This window comes from Platichthys flesus, chromosome 12 (genome assembly GCF_949316205.1).
Source record: "Platichthys flesus chromosome 12, fPlaFle2.1, whole genome shotgun sequence".
NCBI classification, from domain to species: Eukaryota; Metazoa; Chordata; class Actinopteri; order Pleuronectiformes; family Pleuronectidae; genus Platichthys; species Platichthys flesus.
Genome location: NC_084956.1, coordinates 17,845,489 through 17,857,902, shown reverse-complemented (window position 1 = coordinate 17,857,902; position 12,414 = coordinate 17,845,489). Strand labels below are relative to the sequence as shown.

The 12,414-nt window shown below is 41.6% G+C and overlaps 3 protein-coding genes across 4 annotated transcripts; 1 reads left to right on the top strand and 2 right to left on the bottom strand.

Annotated features, from left to right (window-relative positions):
* Positions 1 to 41: 41 nt before the first annotated feature.
* On the bottom strand, positions 42 to 3,451 carry prdx3 (peroxiredoxin 3). The gene is made up of 7 exons (XM_062400580.1): positions 3,362 to 3,451; positions 2,655 to 2,766; positions 2,207 to 2,348; positions 1,967 to 2,102; positions 1,770 to 1,873; positions 866 to 1,031; positions 42 to 218 (listed from the first exon to the last, which is right to left on the bottom strand). Exons 1-7 carry the CDS (start codon positions 3,395 to 3,397, stop codon positions 168 to 170), a joined length of 747 nt encoding a protein of 248 aa, XP_062256564.1. The 5' UTR covers positions 3,398 to 3,451; the 3' UTR covers positions 42 to 167.
* A 521-nt stretch (positions 3,452 to 3,972) lies between these two features.
* sfxn4 (sideroflexin 4) lies at positions 3,973 to 7,880 on the top strand. Of its 2 annotated transcripts, none has more exons than XM_062401363.1 (14): positions 3,973 to 4,146; positions 4,255 to 4,320; positions 4,398 to 4,451; positions 4,541 to 4,567; positions 5,244 to 5,298; positions 5,535 to 5,560; positions 5,670 to 5,723; positions 5,804 to 5,866; positions 5,975 to 6,043; positions 6,137 to 6,227; positions 6,802 to 6,917; positions 6,994 to 7,079; positions 7,166 to 7,283; positions 7,412 to 7,880. In XM_062401363.1, the coding sequence occupies exons 1-14, from the start codon at positions 4,108 to 4,110 to the stop codon at positions 7,487 to 7,489; spliced, it is 942 nt and encodes a 313-aa protein (XP_062257347.1). In that variant the 5' UTR covers positions 3,973 to 4,107; the 3' UTR covers positions 7,490 to 7,880. The 2 variants fall into 2 exon arrangements, with proteins under 2 accessions (XP_062257347.1, XP_062257346.1); XM_062401362.1 differs by having other exon boundaries at positions 5,972 to 6,043.
* Positions 7,634 to 12,122, bottom strand: dennd10 (DENN domain containing 10). Its single transcript, XM_062401361.1, has 10 exons — positions 11,955 to 12,122; positions 11,788 to 11,842; positions 10,916 to 11,112; positions 10,365 to 10,444; positions 10,113 to 10,261; positions 9,478 to 9,589; positions 9,287 to 9,387; positions 9,074 to 9,181; positions 8,897 to 8,991; positions 7,634 to 8,814 (listed from the first exon to the last, which is right to left on the bottom strand). Exons 2-10 carry the CDS (start codon positions 11,831 to 11,833, stop codon positions 8,647 to 8,649), a joined length of 1,056 nt encoding a protein of 351 aa, XP_062257345.1. The 5' UTR covers positions 11,834 to 11,842; positions 11,955 to 12,122; the 3' UTR covers positions 7,634 to 8,646.
* Positions 12,123 to 12,414: the final 292 nt, after the last annotated feature.

The window sequence follows — 12,414 nt, the reverse complement described above, 5'->3', positions numbered from 1 at the left end:
TTTCCAGGACCACTACACAGAAATCCAAACAAAGAGCTGTCAACTATAAAGAATATATTTATTAGTGCATTCAGCTGAACAGGACTAAATACAGCTTCACAAAGTCATTCATTTATTCATACATTTGTAACATTTTACTGTTATAGCTGAAAATGTTCCAAAATTTGTCAGTTGACTTTTTCAAAGTATTCCTTGGATCCCTCTGGTGTTGGTTTGATCTGAAACACAAAGACATGGGATGAACTTCATCTTATAATAGATGTCTTACAAATAACTGATGTACTTATACCACAATAGGTCAGGCTACAGTCACTTATGTGTATTAAGTATTAATTAACTCTGTGTCAAATAATCTCCATCCACCCTAACACACCTGAAAACACGAATCACATGACCACTCATGGTTGTGTGTGTGTGCAGGTGTTAACAGGAAACAGATTGTCGACTCTGCAGTTTAAGTTGCAAAACATACAACAAGTGAGGAATAGCAATTGTGTAAAGTAAGACAAGGGATTACTGATGGTTACTTAGCAACGCTTTGCATTCACCACTGTTAGTGGAGTCGTTACTGAGGAGACCTAAGAAGCGAACACAGGTGACTGTGACACTGTCTCTGCCCAAAGTCTAACAGCACAGCCCCAGAGTCATTAACTGTGGACGCAGGGTGTAGATGAAGCTTAAGGGAAACATTTAAAATCTGAAATGTTCTAGTGTGGATGTGGCTTCACTCTCCAAGTGAATAATTCATGTAAAAACCTGACTATAAAAGGACAGAGCAGGAGGCATTAGTCAGAGACAGGAACATTTATATCTTGATGTTGGATACATTGAAATGTGTAAATGTCCGGAGGGTGAATGAACTCACTGTTGGGGACTCGGGGGTCCAGCTGGCCGGACACACTTCACCGTGCGTCTCCACGAACTGGAACGCCTTCACCAGACGAAGGGTCTCTTGGACACAGCGGCCTACCGGCAGGTCGTTGACACTCATGTGCCTCACCACACCGTGTGGATCAATGATGAACAAACCCCTGAATCACCACCACAACCGAAAGGACAAAAATGAAGAAAAGAAAAACTCCCAGGGCAACACATAAGTGGTTAGTGAAATAAAGAGCAGCAAGTCGAGGCTGAATGCTAGGGCCTCATGTTCTCTCAAATCCTTCCAACTTTACCAAACACTGTTAATGGCAATTTGCAATGAGTCTCTTGAAACTGATGAACAGACTGGGTGAGAAATTATGTTCATAAAACAAGTCAGGACAATGGGCCTGACTTTAGGCCTTCTGCTTTTTTGCTATTTGATTCCAAAAGGGAACATTATTTTGCGCATTGTATCGCAGAAGACTGAAAGGTTGAGACCATAAACTCTGTATGAAACTGTCTACTGATGTTACAACTCAAGTGAGGAGGATACTTTTTGACTTCAATGGAAACTGCCTTTTCTTGCCACCAGAGAAGTCACCCTCTACTGGTCCCTCTACTGGTCATTTGAGAGAATACAGGTTGAAGGCACTTCCCCACTGGCTCCACTTTTCAGACCTGGAGTCTACGTTCATTTTCATTAACAGTCTATGGATTTATCACATCTGCAAACATACTTGTTTGTCTGGTCTGTGGTTTATTTACTGCTTCTCACCAGCAACTTCTTGTATCACATATCACACGCAACTTTACCTGTAAATTAGATTCTAAGTTATTTTAAATTCCAGGCTACATTAGAGGGGTCTGCAGACTGATATACTGAACAGAGGACATGATGGACATACCTGAGTGCGATGCCCGGACCCTCCAGCAGGACTCCATAGTCTTTAGACACCTGCTTGTTGAGGTCGGACAGCAGAGGGATGTGGATTTGGCCCAAACCTCCAGTCTGACAAAACAATCATGGATTTATCTGAGCGTTACAAAGCACGGTCAACACAACACACAGGTAGTGCCTGCTGAGTAATGATTAAAAGTCTACCTTGCGTGGAGTGTTGATCCACGCCAAGTGGGTGAAGTGGGAGTCCACAGACACGCCCACCACCTCACAGTTAACGTCGTGGAACTCGTTGGCCTTGTCGCTGAAGGAAATGATCTCCGTTGGACAAACGAAGGTGCTGCAAACACACGAGAGACACACGGACGAGGGAAAGACTCAGTAAAGCTACGTAACATGTGCTTGCATTGATTTGCATTCAAATGAGCGAGAGCCACTACTCACAAATCCAGTGGATAGAAGAAGAGAACCAGGTATTTGCCCTTGAAATCATCGAGGCTCATTTCCTTAAACTCCCCGTTGAGAACAGCTGTGGCCTTAAAAGCAGGAGCCGGTTGAGTGACAGCAGGAGTCCATCTGGAAGAGCCTGATAGAGACGTGTCCAGCACATTTATTCATCCACTCTGTTTGCATGAGTCAACCGAGGCCATTCCCTCAGATCAGACAACAAACTGCAAGAATTTCTCTCAGGTTATTATTATGCCTCTGTTGTCCTGAATCTGTGCAAGATTACAGACACTTGTAACGCAAATTTGGTCTGAGTTTCCCAATCGTTACACCCTTAATATTCATGTATATGAATGAGGGTAAACAGGATTAATATGGTGAAATCTGATTGGATCTGAGAACAAAGCTTGACCCTAAAGTTCTATAATTTGGGATTTGTACGTACTGGTGGAGAGACAGGCTCTCTGCAGTGAAGGAGCAGCGAGGGCCCGTGCAGCTCCGGAGACGCCATGTTGAGCTGCTGCTGCGGCGTTCAGACGACCAGCTGCAAACCTCGCCTGACAAAACAAAGCAGTTTATTGATCTGCCACATGTGTTGAAAAAATGCCAAGTAATTTGAATTAGCCACTTGGCATTTTTAACGTTTTTACATTAATTTTTTATATTTATCTCTACATTGTGAACAAGAAGCAATGACATTTAGTTTGAATCTGAATGTGTCTGGTGTTGAGGGATTGAATGACCGTAAAAGTATTTTATGAAGTTGACGTTAGAAAGAAGATAAAACATCGAGTTTAGAGTCCTTGTGAACTGACTCTGCTTCTGATGAAGTTTTCATACAACAGAAAGAATTGAATAAATTGTCTAAATGCAATGAATGGAACAAAGATCAACACATGAATAGCTACACGACATTTAAATTGTTATTTCCTCTGTAAATCAACAACAAACTAATTCTTAGCTTTAAAGAATATTGTTCTCCGTATGTGTCTGTGCCCCTGGCCGCGGACCAGAGGTTGGCACCACAGTGTCAGTCCTGTTTCAGATCTCTGATCAATCAATCACCACGACCTGGGATCGATACCCGTTCATTACTGATCGATAAAGAACCGAAGCACAGGTACACGCTGTGTTGTGCGCAGTTTCACTCACAGAGGTCTGGAACAGGCTTCTTACGGTGGCTGCCATTTTGGATTATGACAGAGGACGGCGGCGGTTTGAACAGGTTGTTGCGTCATTTGCGTACGTGCTCGACGTAACTCCTTAAATGATCGATACATAACCTATGTACTCGATATAATGTGATCGTATATTTGTAAATCAAACTTTCACATTAGTTTAGTATTGGGACGAAATATAAAATAAAAACCAGCTGCGATAAGCCTCCGTGATGCCGTCATATTCTTACTGTGATATTATAAATACAAGGAAATAAGAAAATAAATTAATTCAGTCATTAATAGTAGTGAAACCTTTAAATACATACATGTTTTAGTTATTTTTATTTCATTGTGAAGCACTTTGGTAAACTCTGGTTGTTTTTAAATGTGCTTTGTAAATAAACTGGACTTTATTTTGATCAATTAATTCTTTTTTTAAACTGTTTTACTTATCGAGCATAAACAAAACACACAGAGAACATGCACATAGAAACAAAAGCAATATAAATGTCGCCAAGCATGTAGCACAGAAGACTATTTAGATGTGGTGGCTTAGTCTTGTAACCTCCGATACTTTTGATGCTCCTGAATGCAGCGCGACTCCGCCTACAGGTGAACACGTGATTGGTCGCGGAAGTAGAGCTTGACCTCAGAGGCATGGGGAACCAGTGCATCAGTGTAGTTTTATATTGTTTATTTATATATAATGTTTGAGTCGTGCATGCGTTATCTGCTGTAATGGATCCCAATCTGCTGTACTGGAAGAGCCAGGGTCAGGTCAGTGTGTGAACACCCAGCAGCAGCACAGACCATAGGCACAGACACTCTGAATGGAGGTGGGCTGGTTCCTCTTGTTTCTATTGACCTGCAGCTTGTTTCCTTCAGTCTGTGCTGAGCCGAGTGCGGATCTGGTGCGAGCTGCTCGACCCGTCGCTGCTGCTCTGCTCGGATGTAAGTGAGTCACAGTGCAGGGACCCTCCTGGAGATCATGTCTGATGTGTAACCGTGATGCTGCTCCTCTTCCTCAGGCTCAGCTCCAGAGGGCGCGCTCCCTCGCCGGAGGAGGGGAGACGAGTGAAAAGGTCAGAGGGTGTTTTACCTGTCAGTGGTTTGTCGCTCACCTCCATCACCTCCCTCTCTCTGATTGGTGTAAAACCTCTTTGTTTCGTAGGATGCAGCTGCTCAGACCCTCGCCCTGGTAAGTGTTCACAATGGATCAGTTCTTATTGGAAGAAATGAGAAGAAGTTTCCCTTTCTTATATTTTATTTACTAAAATTGTTGTCATTATTAGTAGTAGTAGCTTTTCTTTCTCTTTTTATACTTTTCCAATGTCCCCTGTCTGCAATGCATTAGTTCCTATTGGAACAAATGAGAATAATTAATAAAGTTTCCCTTTCTTATATTTTATTTACAATTTTTTTGTCATTATTAGTAGTAGTAGCTTTTCTTTCTCTTTTTATACTTTTCCAATGGCCCCTGTCTGTGGTGGAATGGAGGTACTGCCTGTATGGGATTACTTTAATATGTGAATTATTTTTTCCTTACCCATGTGTTCCCCTGTAAACTGCTCTGTGTGTCTGAAAATTTGAATTACAAAATTCAGCTGAAAGTTTTAATTCATAACATCACCATTACAGTGTTTACCAAAGCAGCAGAAGTTTCTCTGTTGCTTTGGTAGAGCAAATGAACGTCATGTTTTTTGGGGCATTTGAGCCTCACGCACTTCAAATGCTTGTAATAACACAACTGAGGTTCATGTGTCTGGGGTTTTTGTGGTTTTAAATGTGTCCAGATGTTTTGTCTTCTCGGAGCTGTGGTGTCCAGATGTTGTGCTTGGAGTTTGAAAGTCATAATGTTTTCTCTTTGTTCCCAGTCGTCCATCCACGCCGACTCTGGAGCCGTTCTTCCTCTGCTTTTCCGTCCACCAGGTACAGCAGAGTCCAGACATTACTAGTCGATCTCAAGCCACAGTTCAAATTTCAAATAAAGTAATATAAAGGAGGTTTGGAATTCCATAAATATCCCCATCTTTGTTTGTTTTTGTTGAATTTCCACTAGCATTAAAACAAGTCTTCACATTACATGTGTGAAACTCGCACATCCTGTGTATTAGTACTTCTCAAAACACATGTTGATTCCCTGACTTCTCTCATTTTCCTTCTAGCTTTGATGCCAGTATCAGCACCTTTGGTATGTCTGGCGTCTCATTAATATTCTATAATTCTACAACTATTTCCTCTCTTGACACTTTGTTCTTGTATTTTATTGGCTGCTAAACAAACTTTATATATTTTTTCAGGTGGTTGCCAGCTTCTTACCTCACAACAGTGTTAAACCAGCTCTGTTTTGGCAGGTGAGGAAGCACAAGCACCATATTAATACCAATATATTAGATGTGGCTGTAACATTAATGAGTAAAATGGATTCTTTCAGTTGCTGCTGCAGAGTTACAATGCTGGGTTCAACTATACAAACAGGAATTCTTCATCACAGCAGGTAATGGATCAGTGAGTAGTAGAAATACAACAGATCCTCAGATATATTCCTGTTCTTTGTTTGAGTCCCTCATTAATCTCCAGTCTCTCGCTCCTGTGTCACCAGCAGAGTAAGACGGCGTCTCTGAAGCAGCTTCTGCTGATCGCTGGGACTGTGTCGTACGCGACGTGTGCAGGGGTGTGTACGACCTGATGGTCACTGTCGACTCTGACGGTTCGATTAAACTGTGCAGCTCAGAAACAAAGGTTCAGAATCTCTCATCTGTTTCAGGCTCTTCCTCAGATTTTCATCAACCGTCTGGGTGTGAGGAGTGCACCCATCCAGACGTTCCTCAGGTCCATATTACCAATCCCACTCTCAGGTAACGTCTTCCTTATGAAACTCTGCCGAGGCCCAGCAGTCCCTTTTGATTCACACCATCACATATACCAGATCCTTAAATGTGTCAGAGTGGTTTTCAACAAGGTCTCTGCACCATTTCTTTAGAAATCCACAAAAATGTTGAAAAATCTCACATTAAAGAAAGTGACAAATCTGACGCCAAACGTGACGTGTCCTTCCTCCAAGGGTCAGGGAATCATTTCAAACTTGGTACAAACATTCAACCTGATTTAATGCTTAACTGTTAAGAATGTGTTGGTAACAGGACAAAAATCATGGCCACTGTGAGCTCATAGTTTTTAACTGAAGACAGCATATTTACAACTGGCAATTATTAATTATAATCATACATGTCAGAGTGATGCTTCACATTTCACCAGAACTATACTGAAGAGCTTTTATTAAATTCCACATTTATGAGTCTGGAAAGTAAATGACACTGAACTGTTTGGTGGAGGCAAACAGCCACAGGGCTTTAATTCTAGTTCTTTATGATTTAATAATAACTCAGCCATGTGTGCGGTAGTTGGATGAACATGTGCGTGTCTCTCCAGCTGCTCTGGCCTTCTTCAGTGTCTCCACCATCAGAATTGAGGAGACGGAAACAGGGATCCAAGTGTTTGATTCTCATGGAAGTCCTGTGGGCATCTCTAAAGCAGCAGGAGAGAAGGTTTGAAAAATGGTCCATAAGGACAGAAACGAGCCTCATTTCAAACTTCCAGTGTTAATCTTTTCTTCTTTCTCAGGCTGTGAGGGAAACTGCTTTGTCGAGAGCAGCTCTGTTTGGTACGACCGCTGCTGTTCCTAACCTGCTCATAGCCCTTTTGAAAAGGTCAGTGACTGTCGGCTGTCGCTCTGTTTACCTGGAGCATGTCACACATGTCAGTAAAACTTCACCAGAGCACTTTCTCTTCCCAGAACGAAACTTTTCCAGAGGAACTCTCTGCTCGTCGCTCCTCTCCGTCACATCAGCATCGCACTGATCCTGGGTCTGATGATCCCAGTGTCGTTCAGTCTCTTTCCACAGCTGGGAACGGTAAGAAAAGAAGAGAAACCACCTAATATAAGCAACATCATTTTAATTAAGCGCCATAGTGAGTTTGCCCTGTTGACTGTGATGTTTCCTTTGGGATGACCTCGGCCGACACTGACCTTGTTTTACAGATAAAGAAGGAAACGCTGGAAAAGGAACTACAGGCTGCAGCTGCCGATGGACACTTATTCTATCACCGAGGACTCTGAGCTGCAGTTACACACAACAGATACTAAATTAACCACAATTAGCTCGACAACGTGAAAATATATTTCATCCATGCAACAGTGAAGTGCAGCTTTTCCTCAGATTCATGTGGAATATTCTGCAAAAAAAAACACACACAGACGATCTATTCTGATAGTAAATTTATTTAGTTAGAATATTCAATGTTTTAAGCGATAGGAAATGTCACAGTACATGAAAATACATTTTGTTTTGAAACCTGAATATTTTTTTTTTGTATTGCACTCTGAGTCCTATCTGAAATACTGAGGCACAAAAAACATCCTTTTGGCCACGTTGAAGAAAATGATCTCAACAATGAGACAACATCTGTTATTGTACATTAATTCAAAAATAAAACGGAATGTGAACAAATAGTGTGATATAAATCACTGTGGAATGAAAGCATCATTATTAGATCAGCTGCAGAGTTGAGGGACATCATTATCTTTCTATTTTATCAAACACTTTTAGAAAAAGTCTCATAACACAAACTGTTTCTCTTTCAGTTGTGACAAGAAGCGTGATGTTTGAGTCCAGATGTGCACTGTGGTAGCAAACATCTGGAAAGCTCTATAAGACGTATTGGCTGAAAAACGTGTGTGTCGTTATGACATTTGAGACAAATACTGTGGCTCCTAATTGTCCATAGCTATTAATGTTTAAAGAAATGTTTTTAAACTTATTTCTTAATCAAATACCATGAAAGACCAGAATCCACTTTACGTATGTAACAACTTCAACACGATGAATGTCTGATTCCTTTATAAACAATTCACAAATACATCGTTACATAGTTTGTCCTGGATAAGATATAATCAATAAAATCGAATCAGACTTTGGATTTGGTCTTTTCATGGGATTTGTTGGCAGGAAAGAAAATAAAATATTGTTAAAAGAAAGTTGAGTCGTGACTCGTGTCTCCTATTAGCAACAATGCGAGTTCAAATTTGATGCTAGTGACACTTTCCTACCTCACGCGCAGGTTCCTGTGATAAACGTCTGGTGCAAACCCCCTGATAACGGCAGAAGTCTGTACAAGCCTTTTAGAAAACATTATTTATCCGAACACGTACAAAATATTTGAGCCAGAGTCAAAGCTGACGACAGTCTCGTGATTCTGCAGCGTCTGAAAACAGGTTTATATCCTTAAGAGTTGCTCAGCCGCTGCCAAATGAAAGAGGAAGTTCTCTGTTGCAGGAGGGAAGTGATGCTGCTTCAAACCCTCCAGAGTGATTTTAGAGTCTTCACACTCGTCTGCCAGGGCGACCAGGTTTGCCAGGATCTCTTTGGTCTTCACAGAGATGTCCTGGGAAGTAGAGCGGGATTCAAGACAACCCTTCTCACAGTGTAAAGTCAGACATGTTAGTGTTGTGTATGTGTGTTCTCACCTTGATCACCTGACTGTCTGACCTCTCACTGTCCTCCGCTGATTGGACGATGAGGAGACCGACCTCCTTGTGTAACTTCCCCATAGTCATGGCGTCTGTGGAGGGACACTGCTGCTGTTACTCTGTATCTCTCTCAGGAATCTCTCTCAGACACGTATCAATTTAAACTTCCTGTACCTTTGGCATTCTGGGAAACTGTGATGACGCTGTCAGTGAGGTTCACGTACACATCAAACAAGTCCGATCTGTTGCTCACTTCCGGATCCACAAATCCTGCAACGTAACCTGTGAAGAAAACACACATTAATAACATCTCTCCACCATGAGGTCACGGCGACCGCAGGGCAAACGGTGGCATAATGAGAAGAAATCAACCAGGCGCAGCCTCACCGGGACATTTCTTTAAATCCTCTAGCTCCGGATCGGTCAGGTGCACGTAGGGGTGCAGGATGGACCAGTCCTTCCTGTGCCACGTCAGAGCCGGCAGAACTCTGGAGGGAGAGTTAGGACAGTGATCTAAACAAGATTCATTTTATTTACCCTTTTGACCCAGAAATCCTTTATTTAAGTCTCTGATTTACCTCGTAAACTCCAACACGGCTTCAATACGAGGGTGATGGACGACGATCCTCTTCTTCAGCATGAGAGCGGTGTACAGGATGATTGTCTCCAAACCAAACTGAGACACCACATCTGAAGACGAGTGGAGATAGAGGGACACCGGATGAATCCCTCTCGGCTCTGAGGGAATCTGGCCTGTGTTTCTAATACATTTGTATGAATCACTTTAAATTTTAGTTTTTCTGCTGGATGATAAAATTACCAACATCACAGATAGCAAGGACAGAGATACTTCCTGGTTTCATTTTCTACTTCATTTCACAAAATAAAATGTCAAATCACTTACAACTCCATTTTATATTAAATATTCAGCACCTACATTTAGAGCCGAAAACATTTAATTTGTCAAATATTTAATCACCAGAAAATGAATCTCAACAACTTTGACAAACCTCCGGTCGTTTAAGGAATTTTCCGTCTAAAGTTATGATCAATAACCTGCTTCCATTTTGAAAGTCACTTAAATATCTTGTTGTATTTTTGAGTATTTCTCACCCGTGATACAAGATTGATAAATAGTCGTGTTGTTTTTCAGTAACTGACAGTGAAGTGAAGTGGAATCAGACCATAGTGTCCAAAAGCCCTGACTCCTGACCTTTGATGGAACCAGCCAGGTACGCCCTCCGCACGTCGTAGTCCTTAATGAGAAACGAGCCATTTTCATCACTCTGACAGATTCCTTTAGTAAGAACAGTGAGGTACGCCTCCATCATCTTCACTGGGCTGCCATACTTGATGTACATCCTGGATAATATATATAAACACACCATTCTTCTGGTGAAACACTGTACCGATGATCATGTTAGTATTACCCATGAAATACCCTGAGAGCTTCACACACAATTACCTGCAGAGGATTCTACTGAGAGCAGAGTACTTCTCCGGGTTGAAGTCTTTTGCTGTAACAACTATTGAAAAATGAGTGACCTGGAGGCAAAGAATAGAGTCAACGGAGAATGAATGTGTTATCTACTTAACTAATTAAGTCATTTAATAAAGACAGCGACAAACAACTGCTGGATGGATTAAACCCAAAGTCTGAAAAACTTCACCTCTCTGAGAAATTCAGATTCTTTTAATCATCTTGCATCTTATAGTGTAAAATAAAAACTACAATGTACATCGTTTTCAGTTTAAATATATCATACTTATGAAAGTCTTTTAATATTTATGTATTTTATGGTTGATTTAAAAAAACATTGATACATTTATCTACAGATCTTCAGCAGCCTGCTCTTGTCCCAACATATGTTTTATAATACAAATGGCTGCCCAAATATAAAGAAATAAAAAAAAATGATAATCAATTTTGATCTATAAAAACATTAGTGCAGAATAGAAAGGATCATTTCAGCTGCAGACTCATTGTCCCTAGTTGAGAGTAAGGTGATGCTCTACCTTCTTTAGAGCTGTGGGCTCCTGCACCTCCACTGTGGTGATGTAGTACCACACACGACGGAACTGACCAAACACAAAGGTGTGGAGGTCCCGGCCATCCTGCGTCAGACAGCACTTACTGAGCAGGACCTGTCTCACGTCTGGGTCCACGGAGGGGAAGCACCACACCCACAGTGTGTCTCCATTCACATCTTTCTCTGTGCACAGAAGATAGTATAATGTTGAGTTAGAAGATGGATGGAGAACAGAAGGCTGAGTAGGACCTGCACCGTGTGGGAGCTAAGACAACAAACAGACAAAACAAAAAAATAGACTATGATACAAATATTTCAATCTCATCTATGTGTTTATCACCTTATATATATATATATATATTTTTTTTTTTATTTATTCTTCATCGTATAGAATGTAACCCTTAACCAGAAGTATTTTTCTGTGTGCCATTACCACTGTTATTTTTTTAATGTGCTAATTCCCCATAGAGTAAAACCCATTCTGAAAACTGTGTGAGTGTCTTATGATATACTTCATACATACATTATCTGTGCAGTATTTAACTGCATCAATAGTAATACAGCACAGTGTATAACTTACTACCATAACCAGATGGATTCATTATTCCAGCATTCTTCTGTAACATGGACGTGTGATGTGTTTGTTTGTTATTTATTTCCCAGACTTCCACACAGTAGGTCATGTATTAAACACTGGGACCAGTACAGATCATTTAAATGTAGTAGAGTGAACTGGTGAGGGGTGTGGAGCTCGGCTGATGGGACACTGAGATCACACTGGCATCATGTGATCCCCTTCATGCACAGGGACTGACACACCAGCTCCTCTCTTGAAAACACTGCTGAACTGACACTTACCCATCAACCCGATGCTTAACATAAGCTGTGTTTCAGTTGTGGCCATGTTCCATCCCTGAAAGAGGTCAGAGTCCCAGAGTTAACAGGAGAGAGAGCAGGAAGCAGCTGACACACACACACACACACACAAACACACACACACGCACACACACGTGACTGAGAGGCACCTTGAGGGCTCCTGCTGAGTCCAGACACCAACACCCGACCCAGGACCGATGAGGAGAGAGAAGAGCTCAGTGACTTAGATCTTGTTTCCGCTGTCAACACACTTTCTTCTCTTCCCTCTGTGAAACCTCTTCCTCCTTCCGGGACTGGAGAGCGGCGCGTGAGGAAGCGACACGCCGCTCAGAGCCAATCACAGCGGGCGTTTCTCCAGGGCTGACGGTGCGTTCATGGTACGGGAAAGGTTAAGTGATACAAACAGGTTTCCTAAACGCGTGAAAGGCAAATTGATCGAGTTATAGTAAATGTAAATAAACACAAGGACACAAACATGTGTCCTTGTGTTTATTTTTACTACATCTTCCCTGTGTTTATTTTTATGCATCCATCACCAGGCAGCAGGTCATGAATTATTTGTTGATGCAAAAATACACTTTTGTTTTTATGTATATTGTCCATTGCTAC